The sequence below is a fragment of the Stenella coeruleoalba genome (assembly GCF_951394435.1).
Source record: "Stenella coeruleoalba genome assembly, chromosome: 9".
In the NCBI taxonomy this organism is placed as follows: domain Eukaryota; kingdom Metazoa; phylum Chordata; class Mammalia; order Artiodactyla; family Delphinidae; genus Stenella; species Stenella coeruleoalba.
This window is the reverse complement of record NC_137155.1, coordinates 101,907,393-101,932,676: the sequence shown is the minus strand read 5'-3', so window position 1 is coordinate 101,932,676 and position 25,284 is coordinate 101,907,393. Positions and strand designations below refer to the sequence as shown.

At 45.7% G+C, this 25,284-nt stretch overlaps 1 protein-coding gene across 4 annotated transcripts in view; it reads right to left on the bottom strand.

Annotated features, from left to right (window-relative positions):
• Positions 1-25,284, bottom strand: part of DPP6 (dipeptidyl peptidase like 6) — a 767,208-nt gene that overhangs the window by 236,308 nt on the left and 505,616 nt on the right. For all 4 annotated transcript variants that reach the window (XM_079932483.1, XM_079932484.1, XM_079932485.1 and 1 more), the window contains one exon: positions 5,568-5,620. In XM_079932483.1, the coding sequence (XP_079788609.1) occupies positions 5,568-5,620 (53 nt within the window). The remainder of the gene's footprint in view (positions 1-5,567; positions 5,621-25,284) is intronic.

Sequence of the window (25,284 nt, the reverse complement as noted above, 5' to 3'; positions counted from 1 at the left end):
TGAGATAAACAGAACTTATTGAGCATTGAGAACTGTAGATAGTTGAAGCTATAGACATCTCTTTTAAGAGAGAAATTAAAATCACATGCGCAGGACTTCCCTGGTGGCACAGTGGTTAAGAATCCGCCTGCCAATGCAGGGGACATGGGTTCGAGCCCTGGTCCAGGAAGATCCCACATGCTGTGGAGCAACTAAGCCCATGCACCACAACTACTGAGCCCATGTACCACAACTACTGACGCCTGCGCGCCTAGAGCCCGTGCTCTACAACAAGAGAAGTCACCACAATGAGAAGCCCGTGCACCGCAACAAAGAGTACTTACTTTGCAACTTACTGCAACTACAGAAAGCCTGCGTGCAGCAACAAAGACCCAACGCAGCCAATAAATTAATTAATTAATTTTAAAAAAATCACATGGGCATTAAAGTCACCTGAGTGTCACAGAACAAGTCTTAGCTTTGAAAAATTATTAAAGGGAATTTTATTATTGTAGGGGTTATATCATTCCTCTCCTTGTAACAGAAAGGATTTGAGCTGGCTAGAAAGTCTAAAAAAATTTAATTACAAGACTATAAATATATATTGGGGATATATTACAATATGAAGAATAACATTCCCAGGCATTCACTAGAAGCAAAATTCTCTGCTGTGCACTTTGCATGTATCATTCCACTTAATTCTTATAATGTACCTATGAGGTGAGCACTATTATTAACATCTTAAAAATATGGAAACTAAGATCTGTAGAAGTACAGCAACTATCCAGGTCAAGAGCACAGCCAAGAGTCAGTTGCAGACTGGGATTCACATTAAGGTCTATGGGACCACAGGGCTTCAGTTCTTAACTCCTGTGTCATGATATCAGGCAAGGTACTGGGGCATTGTGCTATGTTGTCAGCCTAGATTTCTATTTTCTAAATAAATGGAATGCTCTTCTGCATCCCAGCCTATAATGTTAGAGAGTAACCCTGGGCAGAAGGAATCTATGTCTCAGTTTATTATTTTCACAGATGCAGAATGTGACTTCATAAGTCAACCAGAGTTCCAAAGGAATACAATTCTGTACAATTTGTTTGGTACAGGTAAATAAGCAAGGTTAGGGCAACAATATCCACAGAGGATGGCCTGACATGTAAACAAAATGCCTCTGAATACTTCTCAGTTTCTGTTCTATTATTGCTCTGCTTGCCAAACTCCAAAATGCCAATGCTACATAACTACGGGGTATACCAAATTTTTCTTAAAATTGATTTCTCTTATAGAAGGATTGATTTTCTCTAGCCCATATGATTTTCAGAATGATCTTAAAAGATACAAGAAATTATAATTATATAGAAATATAATTTTTCTAAAAAAAAGCACTCAAGCCAATGGGAAAACTAATCCAAAAAAGAGTCATGTCAGGAAAATGTCAAGAAACAGCCAAATCTACCAAAAACTGCTATGAAAACACACAATGGACCCTTAACAGAGAACATTTAGCTGGTTATAATCTCTATTATGAAAGATTGCTTTATTTTGTTGACATTCTGATATAAAGACTTAGTGAAACACTTTATGTTAAAAATAATAGCTTTGGGCTTCCCTGGTGGCGCAGTGGTTGAGAGTCTGCCTGCCGATGCAGGGGACACAGGTTTGTGCCCCGGTCCAGGAAGATCCCACATGTCGCGGAGTGGCTGGGCCCGTGAGCCATGGCCGCTGAGCCTGCGTGTCCGGAGCCTGTGCTCCGCAATGGGAGAGGCCACAACAGTGAGAGGCCCACGTACCGCAAAAAACAAACAAACAAACAAATAAAATAGCTTTAATTCTGGCTTAATAAACAAATTTGCGTAAAAGACATGTCCTTTAAGAATACAATTTTTGAAAATTTAGTATGTGAAAGTCAAATGCACCTACACTTAGGTTCTAGATCTCTTGACTAAATGAAAATTCAGTTGGCTTGGCATTCTCATTATAACCCAAGCCATTACATGCACACGGGGTTCTAGTGGGCTCCAGCTGCAGAGGTCACAACTGGAGGAGAAGGAATTTAAACACAGGACACGAAGGCCTCTTTATGGCTCGTGGAAGAGACAGAAAAGAGGATACCCCCTTCCCAGATTCTTCTATCACTGGCAAAAGGAAGGAAACCAGAGTTTAGAGGGTACTTAAAAATTAATTTGATCCTTCTCTGTGATTGGTTGGAAAGTCTGAAGCCAAGGGGAAAAAAAAAACTATAAAGGACAAATAATCCCATCCTGCATACTGAATGGCCTCTGGCTGGAAGAGAGGAATTGAGGGGAGAGAGGGATGAAAGGAGAGGTGAGAATTTGAGAACAAGATACAGATCTGTGACTCCAGAAGTATCAGGAGAAGCTCTCAGATTTTTGGTCCTATGAGTAACGTAAATTTAAATATTTTAATAGAGATAGTTTTATTTTAAAAAGACAATTGTGCTTTCCTTGATACCCCAAACCCAGCTACGGGCTGTGTTCTCCCCCTGCCAGCTGGTGGAGCTCTGGCACAACTGACTGAGCTCAACAAGCCTCTTTTGGAGGCTGAAGCTGCAAAAGCTCGAAGCCTAACGTCCCATCCAGTTTGGAAATCCACTGTCTCATTAATACAAATAAGATTTTGACAATATTTGAAATTAATTAATTCATTTATTTTGCATAAACGGTTGAGCAATGCCATTTTTGGAGAAGCTGTCAGTTTATGTGGTGATGAGATGAACCATAGACATCCTCATCCACCAGAGACTGTTTCCCATAAATGTAACAAGTAATCTGCTACATCTTTCAATCTTATGAGAGTCCTTATGTAACTAAGCAGGACCATATGGGGGCTCCCCGGAACAGACCCCTCACCCCATGCCTTCTGCCTGCCTCTTGTCTGTAGAAAACCTGTAGCATACCTAGGCTTTCTGCAAGTTCCAACAAGTAAATTTAATCAGAGAAGTGAGAAAAGGCAGAAAGAAAGGAAAACAGTCAAACAGACAAAATAATAATAGTTTAGCCATTAAACAAAGTCAAGGACCTTCAGTTCCTCCTCAAGGGCTGTAGATAATATTCTGAGCCATGCCCTTTGAGCTGTTTTGCAGATACTGAAACCCCCACCAGGTGGAAGAAGTTAACTGCATGCTATCCACAAGCACATAGACCACAGACCAGTTGGAACCAGAGGACTGATGATGTTGACTCCCAATTACCTCACCACCAACCAATCAGAAGAAGGTCCACGAGCTGATCACACACTCCACAACCCCCCTCTCTCATCCTGTTATTAAAAACCTTTTCCTGAAGCTTTGGGGAGTTTGGGCCTTTTAAGCACTAGCTACCTGGACTCCTTGCTTGGTGCCTGCAGTAAACGCTGCACTTTCCTGCACCACAACCTGGGGTCAGTAGATTGGCTTTACTGTGTGTGGGCGAGCGGACCCAAGTTTGGTTCGGTAATACTTAGAAAAGCAATAACTTAGGGCTTCCCTGGTGGCACAGTGGTTGAGAGTCCGCCTGCCGATGCAGGGGATGCGGGTTCGTGCCCTGGTCCAGGAAGATCCCACATGCCGCAGAGCGGCTGGGCCCGTGAGCCATGGCCGCTGAGCCTGCGCTCCGCAACGGGAGAGGCCACAACAGTGAGAGGCCCGCGTACCGCAAAAAAAAAAAAAAAAAAGCAGTAAATTAGCACCACTAAAAATCTGATATTTACAGCTGTAATTTTACCCAAGGCAGTTGTTCTGATGGCACAGGATTGAGAGCGAGCCAGGCCATGCTGGATTCCAGCTCTCCTGGGCACCAGCTATGAGATGACAGAGTTCTCACTGTGAAAGGCGGAGAAGAATGCTTTATTTGCAGTACTGATGTGCTAGGGTGGGCGCACTTAAGACTCATTCAATACATGACGGCAATTATTATTACTATGATTATTTAAAAAATACCAAAAGCAGCTCACTCTTCGTTGGCATCCTCTATGGAGGGGTCATCATCCTCATCGTGAGCACTGAAACCAAGGCTTCAGCCACACCATCTTGTCCTTCGGTTTGTGGCTGGTTTGGCAAACTCTTGTGCCAGGTCCTCAGAACCTATTTCTCTTAAATTCTAACTGATGCAGTAAAATCTTTACACCATGTGTCAAGCACAAAATGCTTTTCAGGTTTTGAGTTTTACAAATTTATATAAGATGAAATGAAATATCCATCATCTACAATAAATTCTATTGTTCCCAGAAGGGGTAGATAAATCTCAAGGCATAATTATACTCCTGCCTGCCGTGACCCTGGAAGATGCATGTCTGCTTGAAAAATAATAGAATAATTCGTCCTTAGTGAAAAACATTTGAGTTTCTATTTGAACTGTGCTTTTTTTTAAAAAAAAAAACACCTATGGATACTTTGTTTTCACTACGGGGGTCATCTTCAGTTTCTCGGGGCTTGATTTTTCTAATAGTCTAATGGAAACGATTAATCACATTTGGCCGCATGTCTACATGTATCTTTCATTTATCAAGTGAAATTATTTTCCCCATGTTGTTTTTCCAAGGATATGCTCATATTCTACCTAAACTTAGTAGAAAACAGACAGCAGCAGTTGTGAAACACAGATGCTGTGATTAATGCTCTCTATGGAACAATACTTTTTAGCAACTCCTGCTGTTTGTTTAAATTTGCTTAGGAAAATTAGGATGCCTCCCCGTAAATAGTCACAGGAATTTACACAACATTGCCAGTAGCACAGTCCCATTTCTTTGAACATTTCCTGAGCACTTCACCTTTCCGAACAAAAAGTGAGAGAAACCGTGGAGGGTATGAAGGAGAAGGAAAAGGTGGGAACAAGAACACAGGCAGGGGTGAGGGTGGAGGGGTTGTAGGTGGGTGGGGGAGGGGAGGAAGAAGGAGGAAGGAGGAAGAGGAGGGGAGAGAAAGAAAGAATAAAAATGGAAGCAGTAAAAGCCATCCCTGCCACACTCTCCTTGCTCTGCAACTGGTTTTCCCCTTGCCCACTCAACAAATGGCTTCACCAAACTTCAATCATGTCTTAACACGTCCGGACTCCAAAGATGAGCTCCTGATAACGCACCCCACGTTGTGTGCGGCTGTGTCTACCCAGAACTGAAAACTCAGCAAAATCACGCTTGCACTCATGTCTTCCCTCCCCACTCACACTTTTGGGTCCCAAATGTTGCATTTTTGAGAAACAAGATGAGCTTAGGAGTGCTGCCCTCTCTATTATGTACATAAAACCAGGAACCTTCCTGGGAGTCCTGGGTCGAATCACCATGCCCTAGAGGGGCCACAGCTGATTACAAAGTGGGGCTGGGAAGGGGGAATCTTCCTCTGCAAACCTGGGAACCAGAGCAGGAAGTGGTGGAGCTGTTCTAGGAAGGGGGGCTTCACAAATGGGCAAGAAACTGGACTCAAGTGACCCCCTCGGCCCTGGAGGCATCACGGAGGTCCCACAGCATGGGGACACTTTGCTGTCAAGAAATAAGGTGCCTCATTTCCTGCCCTAAGAATTAAGCAACTAATCAGCGCTCTGCTTTGCGCTTTGTTTTGCAGATTTCGCGTTAAAAGAAAATGAAAGAACAATCTTACCCATGAGGAATTTTGCTCAGGACATAATATCCAGTATAGGAGTGTTGATATATCTGAAACAGACAAAAAAACACAAGAAACAATAAAACAAGCGTTGAGACAATGGTTGTGATTATGATATTTTTCAAATTGCTGTGACTCCTAATAAACAGCCCTGGACCAAAAGTAGTCAGTCCGGAGACCTGGCGGCAAAGTCTTTTATTTACTCAGGAAGTTAATTTGCATACCCTGTTTGTTTTATTTTCACCATTTGCATGTAGTTTACCGGGCAGCCAGAGGCTAGATGTCATCTCCATGACTACCTGGCTTGTGATTAAATCAGGGGCAGAGACTTCCAGCTCAACTAAATGTAGCACAGAACTAAGAGGACACTACTCACTGGAGGCTGCCTGACAGCCAGCTGGATCCTGAAACTGTAAGACCCACGCACTGCTGTAAACTATGGCCGATTCTACTGTGAATCCTCGGTGAGTACCGAAGCCAAGATAGGCTTCACTGGGCAAACTCCTGCCCCCTTGGACAATTTGATGTGCAGGTTTTAGCTTCACGGAATGGTCAATAAACTAAGAACTCATTGCAAGGGGAGCATGGCTTTCAAAACTAAGGTAACAACAAAACAGCATTTCCAAACTCCTGTAACCCCCAAATCTCAGATGTCCCTCTTAAACTCTTGAACCCAGGAGAATACTCCCCAACCCATAAATGCAGTGACTACAATGCGAGGGATACCCCCAAAGAAGGGAGAACGTGGTCTCCATCCTCTCCAGCTTTCTGGATAGAGGCCCTCCCCAGGGTGTGGAATGTGATGGGTTACCCCACTGGGTTGAAGTGAGAACCGTACACTTCACTTTCTTTCCTCTACCTGTGGAACTTTGGAGAGCTGGCACCCTGTGTGGGCAAATGTTCAGGGACTAGCATTTTAAAAGCAGCTCTCTACAGGTAACAGGTGAGGGACATGCAGCTGAGTAAGACAGATCTACTGTAGAGCACGTGTAATATGCATGCATTTGGAACTGATGATGGAAGTGAATCTTCAAAGGAAAAATGGGTAGGATTTGCTAATACCTCTGACCCCCCATATAGTCTGGGCCCCAAGATTAATTTCTAGGAAGTCACAGTGGATCAGTTATTTGGAGAAAATAAACAACAGCACTTAAGTCCCAATGACATTTTGCTTGCAGTGATGTCAAGACTCCTGAACCAGACACATGGGGCCTGGGGTGACCCGCTGGATGGCAGGAGATGGGAATCTGACTGGGGAGTTACTTTAAATACTGGTCTAATTATGAAGAAATAACCTCTAAGGAACAAAACCGTGAAGAAGAACTTCACAGAGCTGCCATGGCGATCTGGGCGGGGCCAGAGGACCCTAACTGCTGTTTCTGAAGTGCTGCCCAGTGATGCTCCCCCAGGAGAAGAAGGAAAGGCCTGTGGACCAGCCCCTGTGTCCTGAGCAGACTGATGCTCAGAGAGCCCCTCCGAGGTCCTGGAGCTTTGACTGAACGCTGCCTCTGTGAGCAGACGCTGGAGCAGAAGCTGGGTGGATCCGTCCCACCTCTCCACGGTTATGGCACCGGGTGCTGTGCTGTGTAGCGTTTCCGACCTCTCCTTCCAACACGTGTCTTTTCATACTATGTGTCTCACTTTATTTTCACAGTAACCCCAGGAAGGCAAAAGATTACCTTTGCTTGTTAAGATAGGAAGCTGAGGTGCAGAAAGGGTAGAGGAGGGTGGAGGAAAGGCAAAGGGGATGGGAGGAGGGGAGGCACAGGGGAGGGGCAGAGGAGGGAGGGTGGACCCTAATTCCGTACGCTTGAGTGCCGGGGGACTTAGTGACACAAACAAATAGAATGTGACAGAAATGATGGTCCTAGGCTTCTGAGAGCGGGTTATAAAAGGTAGTGTGGCCACCTCCTAGCTCCCTTTCAGATCACTTGCTCTGGGGGAGGTTGGCCACCATGGTGTGAGGACACTCGAGCAGCCCTGTGAGGAGGTCTATGTGGTGGGGGGCCGAGGTTCTTCCCCATTCGATCACCAACATCCAGCAAGGAACTCAGGGAGCTTGGAAGTGGATTCCTCACCAGCAGTCAAGGCTTCAGATGATGCAGCCCTGGCTGATAACCTCACGAGAGAACGTGAGCCAGAGATGCTCAGATAAGATGGTCCTGAATTCCTGACCCACAGTAATCACGAGATAATGTTGGTTATCTTAAGCCACTAAGTTTTGGATAGTTTCTTACACAGCAATAGGTAAATAACATATCTAGTTTAAATCCAAAGAAAAAAGATAGCTAATAAATCAGATGTGAGTACACTGAGTTACTGGGTTCCCTCCCTAAAAACTTTCAGCAACTTCTGAAACAAATATACAAATTCCTTATCGAAAGAGTGTCAGTGCAGAAGAAGTGAGGGGCTGGTGGGGGGCCATTATAGGCAAAAACACTTGGAGGAAGCCTTTGAAATGACCGCAGAGAACAGTCCAAAGCACCAAAGGTGACGGTGGTGGTGATGCTGGTGTTGAGAATGGCTAGCATTCTGAAGCACATACTATGTACTAGGTAGCATGGCAACTCCTTAGCATACATGAATTCATTCAATCTGTATGAGGAAGGTATTAGTATTCCATTTTTAGGATAGGAGAATTGAGTCAAACGCAAGCAGGATTTGGCCTGAGGTCTGTTTCTCTCTAAGCACATACTGGAAATTGCCTGAACAAGGGGTATAGCTCTTAATTCTCAAGTTACAAATCCAAGTTGATTGTTGCCAACTGAAAAATCCAGAATACCAACAGACGTAATAAACACGCAAAGTAAGGACATGTGCTGTCTTTCTTGGTCTTAATCTGGAAACAGTGATTTCAATTCATTCTCTGGTTATGACATTCCCAAACCCCTAGACTTATATCTTTGCATACCTCTTTAAATATACCTGCAAATGACCCTGAAATTCAGCTTTGTGACTATCTTCTGAGTGGAAGCAATGAGAATAAGGAAGACAGAATTAAAATAACCTTATAAGGGCAATGGTAAGAAGAAGATGAGAGAGAACTACCCCTTTACAATTCTATGTCTGTACTGTCAGGCAAAAAGAAAAAAGACGGCATATATGGATGGGAAATGTAACAGAATATCTGGAAAACTAAATCACTAATTAGAAAAATTCAAACAAAATGAAAGAGAGTCAGGAAGTAGAGACTGGATCTGCCAACTATGTATGGGACAGAAGCATTCCAGAGTAAACTGTTAATGCAAATGGAAAGCCTTTAACATGAAAGTGCAATTATGACTCAGTGCTACTCAAAAAAATGGGGAAGTGGGAGGAAGATGCAAGGATTTTCTCATTGCTCCAAGATGAAACAATCAAATACCATTCTCTTCCACAAAATATTCCCTCAACCTGGAGCCCAAAGAACCCCAGGCACAAAGAAAACAACTTTGAAAGCGGACAAATTTCAAGAGTTTCATTTGCACGATGGCTTACCTCAAAACGCATTAACAATAAACTATATCTCACTGAAAGAATTTGTTCCTTGGAGAAATAAAAGTCTTTCTTTTTTTTTTTTTGTGGTCTCTATCTCTTGTATTTATGCTTCTTTCTTTAAAACAGACTCTAAATACTTCCGATCATGGAAAAAAGTACAAAGAGTTGGAAGTTGGTAAGACTGCATTGTTATTTTTCTGTGAGTGGACTTTTAGAAGTTCATGAGTATAAGTTACTTCGGTTTCTTCCCACAGCAACAAATTGCTCTTGGAAAATGAATGCATGAAAACCTGTTACCCAAAATACCATTCACAAGATGGGAAGAAAATTTCAGCACAGTATTTTTTAAAATATATCATGCAACATAGTTGATACTGACATTCAATAATTGGGAAAAAATAACCAGTGAAGGGCTTGTCTTGGGCTAAGGTCATATTTAGTCTGCTTCTAATATTTCTGAAACATCACTCTGCCCACAGCTTTCTTTCTGATCCTCTCCCTTCATCACCCCCTGAGCCATACTTTTGATTTCTCTCCGGTCTTTCCTACCTCAGCCCCATCACGCATACTAACCCAGACTCACTTTACATCTTCTTCCTCTATGAAACCTTCCACTCTTGTAGTTTTAAACTATGATTATCTGATATTGGTAATTTCACAGATCTATGTCCTCAACTGTAGACCAGTGTACCAGATTCCCCCCTCGACATCTCCATCTTATGTCTCACAGGCACCCCAAACTCAATATTCTCCAAGTTATCTCTTATCTACCCTTAAAACCCAGTTCTCCTTTGATACTTCCTATCCCAGTCGGTGGCTCCCTCATCCCCTCAGTAATCTGAGCTGAAAACCTAGTTTTTCCTGACTCCAATCTTTGCCTCCTTCCTCCTCTGGCTCAATTCAATCTATCTCCAAATTGTACCAGATTAACTTCTTAAGTCCTTCTCAAATCTATCACCCACTCGTCATCCCTATGGCAAGCACCTTCCTTCAGGCCTCCCTCCATCCTTCCTCTCCGGGACTAACCTCTGAGATCTTGACCCCATCCCCTCCTGATACCTGTTGAACTTTTATCAACTCCTCTACCACGAATTACGTGCCTTATATTTTTCATCACTCCCTCTCCTTGTTCCGTCTCCCGAATCTGTAGAATTCAAATCTCCCACATTAAAAAATCCTTGGTCGTTCTCCCTGCCACCCCTCCGACTCCTTCTTCTTTGAAACTATCGTGGCACTTCATAAGGAAAGCCTACACTGCTTCACTTTCTATCACTTTGAACCCACTGCATTATCCTCCCGACGTCCTCAAAGCGCCACCTCCAGGCGGATGTCCCGCTGCCGTACACATGATATCTTCCTAATGTCCAGCGCACTCGCTCTCTCTGCGGTACGTGATAAAGGTGACAGGAATCCTTCTCCCTTCTTCACTCCATGGCGGGTCACTGCTTTCGATCTCCTCTTGCCTTCCTCCTTCCAGCCTCTTTGCCTTTCCTTTCTGCTGTGCAGACCCCTTGAATGGACGCAGGCACCAACCTGCCACTCTTGGGGGTTTCCCTTGTCGGTCTACACCCTTGGTCTGGAAGAGCACATTCATTTCTGCTTTCTGTGAGGCTTCTTACTGAATTCATATTTTTATACTTGGTCCATCTTCTGAGTTCTAGACTCATATCTTCAGCTTGTGTCGGGGCTTTCAGCATAGATGCTTTTACCCAAAACTTTTACACCACATTCAATATTTTGAAAACCAAATAAACTCTTTTCCTCCTAAATAACTCTCTTTGATGTGCTTCCACTTACCTGGTCTCTCGGTAGAAACATACTGGAATTAGCGCCAACCATTTCTATTCCTTCCTTTCCTTACTGTCCATGTACAACTGGTTTCCGAATTTCACTGGACTTTGTAACTTTGGAATGAACCTTAAATTCAGAGCGCATTTTCCATCCCCAGTAACACTGCCCTAGTTTGGGACGCCTAAGTGGCCCCAGTGACCTTCCAGCTGCCCCGCCAGCGCTCCTCCCCTCCTGCCCAAGGCCTCGGCCAGTCCCTGCTTCCCGGCCAGTCGGGAGCAGTGTGGGGGGTGTGGCGGTTCGGGACAGGTCTGGAGCAGGACACGCCTACTCCCGTGGAGCCACTACTATTCTTATACAGTCTTAGAGGAAGACACAGGGTCAGTTCTCAGCCTGCTGATCGCCGAGGGGTGAACTCAGGAAAATTACTTAACCTCTGAGCCTGAGTGTTAGAGCTGTGAGTATTTGTTCAGGAAATTTAAACCACGAGAAAGGAACCAAGAATGCTCTCGTTTAAATTTTAAGGAGAATTATACGATCGAGTGACTAGCATTATGCAGAATCCATGAAACTTTTTTTTTCTCTGCTCTTTTGGGCTGTAAGAAAACAGGAATTCCACTGAGAATGCAGAGTTGGAGCTGACCTATTTCAGGGGCTGGGAGAGGTAGGAAAACAACTGAGATTTTGCCCTGGTGCCTGGTCAGCACAATCTCTCTATTCTTTAGTGTTCCAATAGCAAGATGGATGGTCCCCTGAGGTGGTAAGCCCCCCAGCACTGACAGAATTCAAGCAGAGGCTGGACAGCCGCTGTGAGGAGTGCAGCTAGAATGGGTGTGAAACGGAGCAGGACACTATGGTCCTTGCCCTCCCGTGTCCACCGCCTGCCTTTCATCTGTGGAAACACTTTAGCCAAAGAATAAGTTTAATCAGAGAAATGAGAAAATGCAGAAACAACAGAAAAAAGTCAAAAGAGATCAAATCATAATAGTCAGTAAGCAAAGTCAAGGACCTTTAGTTCCTCCTCAAGGGCTATAGGTAATATTCTGAGCCCTGTCCTGTGAGCTGTCTTACAGATACTGAAACCCACCAGGTGGGAGAAGTTAACTACATGATGACCAGACGTAGCCATGACATAAGCTGCCACAATTCTGAGAACTGGCCTCAAGGAAATGGGAACAAACCGACCCTGGAACTGAAGACTAGCTGTACTTAAAACAATCAAGGTGACGCTGGTCAGACCACCGCAGGACCGATCTCAATATGATGGTCAGAGCTGACTGCGCTGCTGCTGCATGTAGCCCCCTCCCTCGGCCTATAAAAGCTCTTGGCCCCTGCCTGTCAGCGGCGAGGGTGGGGAGCTGGCCTTTGGAAGAAGTCCGCCCTCTCCTCCACCCCCGCCCCGGCTGCCGGCCTCCAAACTAAAGCAAACTTCCCTCTCCACCAACCTGGCCTCTTTAATGGCTTTTAAGTGGCGAGCAGCCGGATCCCACTTTCGGTTACAGGTGTGACCATCCCAAAGCAGATGCTCCGGGGCACATGCCTATCCCTTTCCTATTTGATCCTATATTATATTTATAGAGGAAATTAAACATATCAGAGGGTGCAGATGAGCTCAGAGTAAGAGTCTCCCAAGTTAGGATCAAGGACACATGGATGGAATACGTGGTTAAAGAAATAAGATATGGTAACGTGATGTGAATAGAGGCTAAAAGTACTGGCAAATATTAACACAGGAAAAAGATCGAAAGTGAGATTTGGAAACCGAACGGTAAAAAAAAGAAGAAAAATTATCTGCACGAGATGCACGCTGATGAGTGAAAAAAATAGAAACCTGAAGGGAAAAAATAAAAACTCTAAAAGAAGTTGGAAAATGTGAGATCTCTGGGCTTTAAAATTGGAGAAAATAAAGTGTTTACCCAGAGGGTCTATCTCCTCACAGTTTTAAAAGTTCTATTTCCCAAAGAGAAGGAAATTCCATTAGGTTCTAGCTGGCAATACCCAGCTCTACTGAGAATTCACACACAGCCAGTCCCCCAGGAGAAAGCGAGCAATCTGTCTCCCAAGCCCAAGCCGAGGTTTCACGGACCATGACAGATGCTTCATGAGTCATGCACTGTTCGTGTTCCTTTTGTAACATTTTGTAAATGTTCCCTCAAAACCTTTTTGAAAACAGCTTTACGGAGGAATAACTGATATATCAAATACTGCCCATATGTGATGTGTGCAAGATGATGAGTTTGGACACATGTGACACCTGTGGTGGCATCCTCACCATCAAGGCAACAGCGGCACCAACACCTTCCAGAGTTGCCTTGTGTCCCCGATAACCTTTCAGGAAGGTGGTGAAGATCAAACAATTAAGCCTGAGGCCCTGGTGCCCCCTCAGTTAATGTGGGGAGAAGTGAGGTGAGTAAACATACCCTCTGTTTTTTCAAAAATACATCATGAATCATCACATTCACCTGGTGCATTCCTAAGTCTTGGTCTTGACACATTCTTCTGAACAACCTGCACTCCTGCTTCCACCCATGGTCATGATCCATGATCATGGAGCAGCTGTCGTGCTTCCGAGAAGCTCTCAAAGACCTGTCTGTGGAATGGCTAACGACCCGGTGGGCCTTCAGGATCTGACAAAGGCTCCCCTGACTATTCCATCCAGGTCCCTCTTTGAATAATTGAAACAACTGAGCACATCTACAACATGTGATGAGGCAGGAGCTAGCCAGCTCGTAGGGTCTTTCTGGGAAGAAACGATGAGTATCTTGTCCAGAAACCCTTTCCCTTAAAATTTGGAGAAATGGGCCGAGCTCAGAGTGCTGCTTTTTTTTGAGGAGTGAGACCAATGGGTCAAAATACTCTAGAGAAGATGCCCAGGTTGGCTGGAGTCTGGAAAGAAAGCCACCTGAGAGACACCCGGAGCAGGTGGTCTGCCCGGAAGAGAGAAGATGAAGGGGAGCTGGAGGGCTGTCCTTACAGGTTTAAGGGGCTTTGTGAGTAAGTGTGAGCAAGCCTGTTCTCATTTACTACAAGAGGAAGGATAATGTTGACAAGTGCGCATGATAGGGAAATCGATTTCAGTCCAACGATGCTAACTTCTGGTGATGAAAGCTATCCAACACTAACAAGGCTTCCCGGCCCCATTACTGAAAGTATGGAGGCTGAATTTGCTGGGGCGTCCAGGTGAATGCAGCGAGTGGCGATGTTGAACCTGGTGACCCTAAACTTCTTCCCCATTCAGAGAACCCCTCAAGTCCCAGTGGAGACCTCGCCCCCTGCCCTCCCCGTCTCTGCTCTGGCCGGTGCTTACGTTTAACTGCGTCTCAGTGTAGGTGCTGAAGCCCGGATCTGGGAGCTCAAGCCTTAGCATGTCCCATCTGACAAGCTCCTGACTGTGACAGAGTCCCACATGAGAACCCACACTGCTTCCTTTCCAACATTCTGGAGAAATCTCATCTCCTGGCAGATTCAAGTCTCTGCTTGATTTTTAATCTCCTGTTCCATTCACGTCTTCTGTTGGGCTCTACCCCCAATGACCCAGCATCTTGCCCACATATCTGACCTCCTGCCTGGTCTCTGTGAATTTCAAGTCCTGATGTTGATGCTGATGGCGATGGGAAGTTTCCTGAAGGCACTGGTCCCTCCAGAGAAGCTGCTCCTTCTGTCAGCACAGGGTCACGATCGCCCCTGGGTTCTAATGACTGCGTTTGGTACATATTTCCTCACCCTTTGCCAACTTATTTGATATCATTTCGTGAAGTCAAAGTTCTTGCTGTAATAATTTAAAAAGAAAATTTCTCTAGAGGGCCCCAAATAACTAGAAACAAATTGAAACATTTAGTAAAAGAAAAAAAAAAAAGATGTTTGGCTCCTATGATGTAACATAAACGTTAGGAAATGACTCCATATAAACAAAATGTCCTTTGTTTTCCCCTTGGTTGCATATGCCGTTCCTTCCTCGTGATCTGGACCTCACAGTTCAGGGTAAAAATCTAGCAGGTGTAAAACAGAGCAGACATAGGGTTGCCAGTTTCAAACTACAAAAGTAATTAAAAGCCCTTAGGATTCAGTATTTGTATCTCAACTCCTCTCCTCCTGGAAGCACTGGTCTTCCACCAAACTTTCTAAATTTAAGAGAGTAGAGATGGTGGTTTCCTCTTGAACCTGCAGTCTCTTCAAATGTCTAGTTCTGCTCTGCGTACCACACCCACCCCTAATATGCCCTAATTCATTCTTTTGCCACCAATCCCCATTCATCTAACTTCTTAGTAGAGAATGTTTCTTTCATCCTCTGTGCCTTTCACACATAATGCTCTCCAGAACCCACTATGAGAACATCTGAGGATAAAAACAACATGGTTAAAAATGAGGATGCATCTAAATAAATATCTTAAATTTCAGAGATGAACAGTAAAACTTTCAGCTGTGATTCGGATCGTGTTTCCAAATATACATTTCAAGAGCATCTCTGACATCCAGAAAGAGCTGAGAAATTTCTTTTTAATCATTTCCTGTGTCTTCACTTGGACATTTCAATTCAAGGAGCGTGTCCATGTGTCTTAAGCTCATTTTCTGGAGACAAATGAAATCAGTCATAGGGTTGCTAGGAAGAAATTCAAAGGAAGTGATCCATGAGGCGCTCCTTCCTGATTTTCAGGGACACACACCAGCGTGCCCCAACTTCCTCCCGGGCTCTGTCACTCCCTGTCCTCTGTGTGGCCGGCCACTGAGAAACGATGTCCAACTTCCATACTCTTCCTGGCAGCCAACTTCCCTCCCTCACTGCCCTCTCTGTTCTATTGTTTTGCCAGGCCTTTCTGCTGACTCATTCCTGATTTTGCTTGAGAACACAACATTTTCTTTTTCTTGCTCTCTTTTCTGTCTCTTCTCACCGGCACATACTGCCTGTAGGATCAGCCTTGTGGAGAGGCAAGATAAAAATAAATAAAAATTCCTTACATCATAGAGACCTTTAGAATTTACAAACCACTTTTTTCTGTATCCTTTGACTTGACCCTCACAACACCTGGTCCTGCGGCTGGAGTTATCAATAGCTCCTCCTCGATTCTCTTTTAAATTAAGAAGACATATGGGAACATATGTTTATGTATGACTGATTCACTTTGTTATAAAGCAGAAACTAACACACCATTGTAAAGCAATTATACCCCAATAAAGATGTTAAAAAAAAAAAAAAAAAGAAACAGAGGCTCAGAGATGCAAACTGATTGGTCCAAGGCCACATACTGTCACAGGAACAGACGCAGGAGGTCAATGTCTTTTCACATGTGGCTTGACCTTGTTCTCACTATAACACCCTGTCAAGAAAGCTTCTCCCACCCTCAATCACCTCCTCTTTACCAGCCGTAAAGGCTACTGACAGACCCATTTTCAAGAGAACAATATTAAGAAGAAAGTAACCGTGAGAAGATTAACGCCAGAGCCATAATTAGCTCTCCCACTGCACAAGACCAGCTAGCAGCCAATGGAAGTCAAGGCCTCGGGGAACGGCACAGAATCCCAGTGGTCCCAGGGGCCAGAGTGAGACACGGAGAGCAAGGAGGACATGAAGAGGGTGACACGGGGGAAAGTCGCTCACTTGCAGCTACACAGGGCTGGGCTTCTGCACCACCTCCTTTTCACAGCAGTTCACCGGCTTCTCTGTAGCCTCTCCTGAGCCCTGTCCCTGTGACACTGAAGGCCAAGTGCACTGGACTCACTTCAAAGGACAGAAAAGGAAGACAGTGCGTGAACACCTGGTTCTCTCCTCTGGTAAACGGGCGTTGATGGATGGAGGACCCACTGGCACTTAATTAGCACAATATAAAGACCAACAGTGGCACGTCCCTCCTTGATAAGAAGGTGCACTGGAAACACCTATGTGCTCCCGGGCCCGGGCTACGTCTGCACCAGGCCTCCACCGAAGGCCCGGGTGAGAAGTCCAGTCAGTTCCTCTCCTCCCCCCGCTCCTTCCCCTCTTCTGTTTTTTTTTTCTTTACATCTCTGTATTTGTGTGTGTATCACAGGACGCTAAATAGCAGGTAGATTGATTTTTGGCAAGTCAGTCTCCCCCCACCGACGCTCACACCACAATTCCAGTTCCCGTTTTTCATCGCCTGCTCACTGTCTCCGCGTGGGTACTCCTCTGCCCTGCTTACCCACATCTAAGGCGACTACTTTCTCCTCTCACCGCCTCCTGAATTCCCGTTCACGTGCAGCAGGAACCCTCCTGTGCTCACAGGCAGGAGTGGGCTTTGGACCCGGGTCTGACCTCTCACCAGACTGGTCGTTTGGGTACCTTCCTTTCTTTCAGTTTCTTTCCTCTGGATCCCCCTGGACCCAGTACAGGCCCCCGTCCCTCAGGAACTTTCCAAGATGTTGCCATCTGCCCAACACATCCTGATATAACACTTCCTTCACCTTCACTTGAACTTCAGCAAGTTTCCCCCGCCTCCCTCTCGAGTTCCCTTCTCAGAGACTCTCTGATGTGACATCGAAGCGACCTGGGCAGCGTGTTGGCGAGACCCCTTGTCCCCATCCCACAGGCATTAGCATCAGTCAGCTGGTGCCAGAAGAGAAGCAAGGGCTGGGGCTTTGCTGCAAACGGCCACAGAGCCACAGCTCCTCGAAGACAGGACCAGGGCACAGTGGTCCAGGAGAGAGCCTTAGCGCCGCCTGGAACGGAGCATCAGGGGACAAGTCGAGGGGTCCCCAGGAGTGTGTTCTCCCAGTCATGCCCGACTGAGGGTTTTCTCCAACTGACAGCTGCCCTTCCGTATCAGAAACCCAGCATTCTGCATCCAAGGCTGATTCAGCTACACACTGATGGTTCTTAATCCACAGAGTCCCTTAAAAAGAATCCTTCGTGGGTACGACAGACAATAAATTAGGATACAAGTGACCTGAGAAGATTCTGGAATCCAACAGGTAGAAATCGCTGAGAGCGACCTGTCGCCCAGCTGCCCCAGCAGACACACCGCCTGCGCTGCCACGCTTTGTGTAACACTTCACGCTCCCTGCAGTACGACTTCCTTGTAGCTTGTTCTCTCATTTTCATGAACATTTTTGAAGGTTTTGTTCTCATCCACGTTACTATGTTTTCCATGCACGTCATACTAGGTTTTGTGGGAGGTCATGTCTGTGCTTCCCCGCTTCTCCTCCACCTCTGAGGCAGCTCATGTTTCCCTTTCTTGAGTTTCTTGAGAACCCCCCATTCTCAGGCTCTCCTTTGCTTATTCTCAGAGGCCTTTCCTTTCACTTTTCAGCAGTAAGAGATCCTCAATGCCCCTGAGACAGGCAGCTCCTGGGTGACATGGACACTAATGGTAGGAAGAGAAGGGGATTCTGGCAGAGGCTAGCTTTCCTGCTCTGATTCCAGCTTGTTTTCTATCCCCTTGGCTGCCTCCTTCTGGAAGAATCAACCCGGGTGAGCAAAGGGCTGGGACTTGTACCACAGCCCTGGGAGTGATTTCAGAGGCTCCAGTGGGTCTGGTTTGACTGGACACCATACACGCACAATGGGGGTAATCAGGTACCACCAGGGTCCTGCCTATGTGTCCAGAAGAGCAAAATCTGGCATCTGTGATTATCATCATAACCAGCCTCTCCGATGTCTTCTTGATCTGGAATTACCAAATATAATGCCATTGTCACTATATAATGTGCCACCCAAACAGGCACAGAGGAAGTGGAGCGATCAACAATTATGCTGGGAAAACAGGCACAAATTGTTTGTCTGGTACCATCCGTTCCAGACAAACCAAGATATATGGTTTCCCTCGTTATCGTTGCTATGTGAGCGATCCTACCACAGCCAGAATAAGAAATTATTTTCTCAGTTTAACTAGGGGCAGGCACTTGTAAAAAGAAATGCAACAAAGACCTGGTAAATGAGTCTAAAAACAGACGAACTAAGCACGGGGGTGGGGTACTGTGTTGAGCACATCTCCAAGAAGGACTCACAAAGCACGGGGCTGTTGAGGCACCATCTTCGCGCAGGTCAGCTCCCCACACCACGTGGCACCTGCCTCTTTCCCAAGCCTCGAGGCAGATGTCCCACGCCAGAGTTGGACGGCAGTGTTTGCTGGCAGGTGTTTTGTGTCCAGCTTGAGGGGAGTGGAGAGGGCACTGGGGCTGAGAGGGGTTGTGGCTGGTAGATGAACAGTGAACACAGGGCAGGAGGAGAAAACCTGGGGACAAGAGGCTGGAAGGACCATCCTTCTTCAAGTCAGAAGAGGTAACTTAAAGGTTTAGAAAGCGCATACTGAAACAAATGTAGAAAAAGCCCTGTAATCGATTGGTTATACATACGTAGGGTTATACCAACCTTGGAGGGGCTTAATACATTCTATCAACGTTATAGACATATTACAGACACATTCTCAGCAGTCTCCCAAATCACGTCATAGTTACTAGGATATAACATCCCAGGTTAGGAGGAAAAGTAGATGGAATCAATTAAAAAAAAAAAATTCAGGTCCAGAGTTGACTATCCTTGAGACAAAAAGAACTCTTGAAAATGGGGAGGGGGGGCAGGGGATGAGGGAGTAGCTGGGGTGGTGTTTCAATTTTCATTCATCTATGAATGTCCCTAGAAATCTCAGTCTTAAAAGATTTCAAAATGTAGGGCATCCTAAAGAAAATCATAGGTGATCTTAAAATGGCATTTAGTTGATTTAATGTGAGTTGTTTGTCATCGTGGATGGGGAGGAATCCACTGAAATGATACAGGAAAGTACTGTCTGCAGGTGAGGACGAAACTGTGCCATGAGGTCAGGGAACTCAGTACACAGAAATGGAGAAGGGTGTTCTCTCTGATCGCTGATGGGACAAGAATAATTGCTTGGAGAGAAGAGTCCGTGGGCAGCATCAAAAGAAGAAAAACTCATTCAGAGTTAGTGCATCCTTGAAACTATCCTTGTAATTCAGAGGGGAAAACTGCAGCCTGCCTGCGTCATTACCGTCATTCTGCACCTCCCCTCCTAATTGGCAATTCTGTGTGTGGTGAAATTTTGTGTTCTGCACAAGAGGGCTCTAAATATATCTTCTGGTTTGACAATTCCAAAGATATCTGAGGAATCACGGGATGTTCTGCCTTTGATATGAGTTTTAAACCAGGGTTAGAAGCAAAGGAGGTGGCATTTTAATGTATGGCATTCGGATGCTGCACGGTTATGATGAGACCGACATCAAAAAGTGATCAGTCGATACTGACTATACATTTGCCATATGCTCAAGGTCCTCTAATGAGCATTTAAGGAAGAATCCTTCCCTATTTGGACTGGGTTGCTGAGTTCTGTATTGCTGTTCCCTGAACTAAAAATACTGAAGCTAACCAGCTTGCACGGCTCTTCAGGACTCGCCAGATGGCAACTCAAGGCTGTTCTCAGAGCTCAGAGCTGTAGCAGAGCTTTTCAAAGTGTGGTCCACAGACCACCTACTTTTGTCAGAATCATCTAGTGTGCTTGCTAAAAATGCAGATTTCGGGGTCCACCCCATATCTGCTGCATCCGAGTCTTTGGATCTGCCTTTTGACAAAACCAACCAAATACTTTAACAAGTGTTCCCAGGCGAGGACACCAACGTTTGAGAACCTCTGTCCAAGGCATTTGGTTTGCAAACCTGGCACCACGTAGTGTTACTGGGGACCTTTTAAAAAGTACTGATGCTCAACCCCAGCACCAGAGAACCTGATTTACTACATTACTGTCAGGTGACACTAATGTGCAAGCAGGTCCACATGACCCGTTCCTCCAAGTACACCTCTGGATGTTACTGTACATCCACACATCTACACCCAAACACACACCAACAAGTGTCTGAACACGGGGTCAAATGCCCCGGCAATGAGAAACACTGGGGCGATGATGGACAGCACTGACCAGGGACAGCCTCTCGGCTGCGTCACTCAGAACTGTGCAAACACACATTCTCTAGCCTCTGTTTCCTCATCTATGAAATGGGGATGACAACCGTACTTAATCACATGACTGAAGTTAAAACGAAATAGTGTATCTGAAGCATTTTTAGGGACAGGGCTGTGCTGGGTTCTCAGGACACCAGGTCAGCATGGAAATCGCCCCCATCGGGGAGTCTGAGGCCAAGCTTCAGCCTTGCCTTTAAGTGATAGCATGGCTCCGAGCACATAATAAACTCTGGGTTTTGGTTTCCACGTCGGCAAACTGTAGCGGTTCTGTAAAAATATTATGAGAACCAGACTAGCCTGATGGCTAAAGCTCCTTTCTGTATTACGATTTTCTACAGGAATCAGTGGTGTAACAATATAAAGGGGAGAACTGTGCATGAGAAGGAAACACTACGAGTCCACAGGAAGGATGGAGAATTCAGGTTCCTGCAAGGAGGCTGGTCTCCCACAGACCTCGGTCCGAATATCTGCATTCAGCCCCTCAATGAAGCCTTTTCTCATCCCTAAGGATCTCTGCTGAGTGCCCTCAGGGAGGGGAAAGGGCACCCTACCCTGCGAAAGCCCATTGGGGCCAAATGAACAGTGCTGGCCTTTGATCTGCAAGAAAAGTGACTGTGTTATTTCCCACGGGGTATAGTTCCAGAACGATCCAGCCCAGAAACTTCTAGCAGCTTTCCTACAGCCATATGGGGGAAAGAGCCGGAGAGCACAGCCAGCACCAAGCCCAGAAGCGAAGAGGGAGAAGCCGAGTCCTGCTCACGTCACCTGAGTCCTGCAGCTCCCATGGCCGCCTTTCCCCGTCAGTGTGTCCTTCCCTCCCCTTCCTGACTTGAGCCACCTGGGGCCAAGTTTTCTTTCTCATGGAAAGAAACCTGTGCTGATTACCTGAAGAGCCTTTGTCCTCCTCCTTTTCAAGCACCTAAACTTTCTCTCTTTCCCCAAACTGTCCTCCACTAGCCTGGCCTCCAGGGCTCCTCTCAGCCTCCTGACCAAGGACAATTGCTACTTCCTGAGAGCAGCCCGTGGGGTGAGCCTTCCCTTTTTTATACACTAATAAATACTCCAGAAGCCAAAACCCTTCACGTTTATTCCTTTACTTCTCTGCTGATAACACTGGCAGGTGGTGCGGGGCGGTGAAGGCCGCTGCTACCCGCACAGACGGTCGGGGATAAAATAGCGCCTGAAGCCTGGTTTCAGTGTTGGTAAGCAGGTTTGACCTCAGAGGACCCACCCTTACTGACCACCTGATACAACACAGCTCCGCAGTCAGATCGTATGAGCCTGAAGGCTCCTTGCTGTTCATCGGATGGAGATGGTAGTAGGATGGGAATACCAGACCCCACAGTTCCAGGGTCCTTGGCCACACGGGCAATAACTACGAACAATACATTGTGTATATCCCCAAGAAAATGCCTGTTTCCCGCATGGGGTGGAGTGAGGTCCATGTGGGAGTAAAGACCTTGCCTCCCACCCCTCTGTCCTCACAGCTGGGTTTGTTCTCTGCTCCAAATACAAAGTGTTGCGTCCTCCTACAAATCCCCAGGTGGGGTCAGTGGGCACTTCGCCTCATGGGCTAAGTCAGTGAGTCTCCTTCAAAACCAGACCAAACACGTTCTATCAGAGATACATCAACATGCAGTGGACACATAACGTGTATTTGATGTTGGTGGTGATGCTGTGACATCAGCAGATACTCGGAGACACTTCTGAAGACCATTCCATGACCTCCAACTTGCAGCTGGGTTTTCTTCTTGGCTAAAAGTTACAGATTTTTAACTTGATGAAATAATATTCTTCAGAAGATAAGATTAGGGAATTTATGTGTTGGCTTCCTTCTAATGAGATGGGATCTTTAATCTAGTGTCCACTCCAGAGTGTCTTCTGTTGCTATGGTTACCTCAGGTGAACAACTTCTGCTCCTCAGGTAGGTGGAGACTGACTTTTATCTGTTTGAGCTTATTCTCTCCTCCTGTTTGAATTTACTCTGTTTACTTAGTTGAACAAGTTCTAGATCAAAGAACCATCTTATGTTTGGAGGGAGTGGCTCTGGTGCCTTCCTTGAGAATCACTCACGCCCAAGGTCACAAACAAGCAGATATTCTCCATCCTCATCATGCCGTCTCCTTCCCTCGCAAACCCTCAACCCTGTATGTTGGCATTTTTAGACTCCTTCTAAGGATGTTGGACCCCACCCTCTTTCAATTCAAAAATAAAGGGAGACTTTGGGTCTTTCCAAAGCTCACAATTTCAGACAGTCGTGAGCTGTTTATAGCAGACAATGTTCAGTTTTGTAAAGGCACTCAGAGCATTAGAGTCACTTGTTAGAAAGAGATTCCTAAGTCTCGCCCTAGACCAGCCCACTGAGAGTCTCTACGGGGTGGAGCAGAGGATCAGCTTCTTTACTAACAACCTGGGAAGTTTTTGATGCTCATCAACATTTAGAGCCATGGGTTGATGGGAGACCAAGTCCAGCTGAGTATCTGGGAAGGTTTGTTCAGAAAGTCTTGGTAAAAACCCAAGGCCTCCAAACAGAGCTAGTCCTGGTGATGCGACAGCTGGTCGACCCGGGAAATGTGCGAGGCTCCCCAGAGCTCAGGGACCAGTGGGCTTGCCACTGGGGTGACTGGGCCCGAGAAAGTCAAATCTAGGGCCTCTGGGTGGGGCTGTACGTAACCCATGCCAGGAAGCTGGCAGCCTACTTCTTAAAAATCTCCTTGGGAAGAAGACTGTCTTAGAACTGGAGGGGAAACACTATGCTTAAGTGAATTAAGCCAGATGCAGGAGGACAGACAGTATATGATTCCTTTATATGAGGTAGTTAGAATAGGCAGGTTCATGGAGACTGAAAGCAGAACAGAAGTTACCAGGCTCTGGAGGAGGGGGAGTGGGGAGTTATTATTTAATGGGAAAGGTAGTGGTAATGGGTACACAACACTGTCAGTGTGCTCAATGCTGCTGAATTGTATACATACGAATGGTTGAAATGATAAATATTATGTTATATATGCTTACCACTACGACAAAAAACTGTAGAGAAAATGGATTATAATATTTTAAAATCATTGTGTAATCAATAATAGTCATTTTAGAAAGAAATATGAATACAATCCTTGATAAATCATAGATCTAAGAAACAAAGGGATTTTATTACTTGCAGGAGTAGTTACATGAGGTATGATTTGTTGGGCTCCGAAGGTTTTTGTTTTGTTTCATTTTGGTTTGTTTTTCTCGCCCACTTTTCTCATTTTCCAGGTGAGGAAGCTATTTGGCTCTGGTCTCATGTTCCAGAAATCTACTAATGGCTGAGCAACTAGTCCTCCTGATGTCTAGCTACCGTGCCCCGCTGCAAGCCCTCCTGTATAGTAAACCGAAAGGCCCCGAGGAAATGCATACTTTAAACCCTGCCCAGTGGGAACTTCCTTGGTGGCACACTGGTTAAGAAGCCACCTGCCAATGCAGGGGACATGGGTTTGATCCCTGGTCTGGGAAGATCCCACATGCCGTGGAGCAACTAAGCCCGTGCGCCACAACTACTGGGCCTGCACGCCATAACTGAAGCCTACGCACCTAGAGCCTGTGCTCTGCAACAAAGAGAAGCCACCATAACGAGAAGCCCACGCACCACAATGAAGAGTAGCCCCCGCTAGCCGCAACTAGAGAAAGCCCACGTGCAGCAACGAAGACCCAACGCAGCCAAAAATAAATAAATTAATTTTAAAAAACTAACCAAAAAACCACATTAAACTCTGCCCAGTGATCTCCTGTCCGCATGGGGCCTCCAGTTGACGGCAGCACTCGAGACAGGCCCCACTGCATGAACCCTGCACCCTCGGGCACTACCTGTGTTTGCCCAGGTGACCTCACAACAGCCCACGAGGGAGTGATTTATTACCTTCACGATACAGATGAGAATCCTGGGTCCCAAGGCGTTTGACTTGCAGCAGTTTGCACATGGAGATGGGGATTGGGAGACAACGGCGTTGGACACCCTTCACCCATTCTGTGATTTTTGGTCAAGGGCAAGTCCCCGACAAACATCTCACAGAAATGACTTACAGTCCATAAGGCCCTCTCCCTCCGTGTTCCCTCTGCTTTGTTAGCTAATAAAAGTGCTCGAGACGGTTAATACTGATACCTCAGGATGCTTCAATTAAGTGAAACATTAACATTTTATGTTCGCTCCCAGGAGAATTTAACTTGAAGTTTTACTGATTGCTTTGCTGCTGACATTAATTTAAGTACACACAATAAAGGGACCCCCAAATAGTTCAGAATAACATGTTTTTCAAGGGAAGGTAGGACAACTTTGTCAGAGAAAGAAAACAGAGCTATAAAACCCAATAAAACTTTCAAAACAAGGCACAGTAATCTGTCTGGAGTGCAAGTGTGTTTCACTCCCACCTGAGTTCTGCCCCATCAGCGCTGGACGGAGGAGAAAGTGCACACAGACTCCATCCACCTTCTTCCCCTTTCCCTTCAAACATCATAGGCTGATACTGTTATTAGTTGGTTAAGACTTAGACTCCA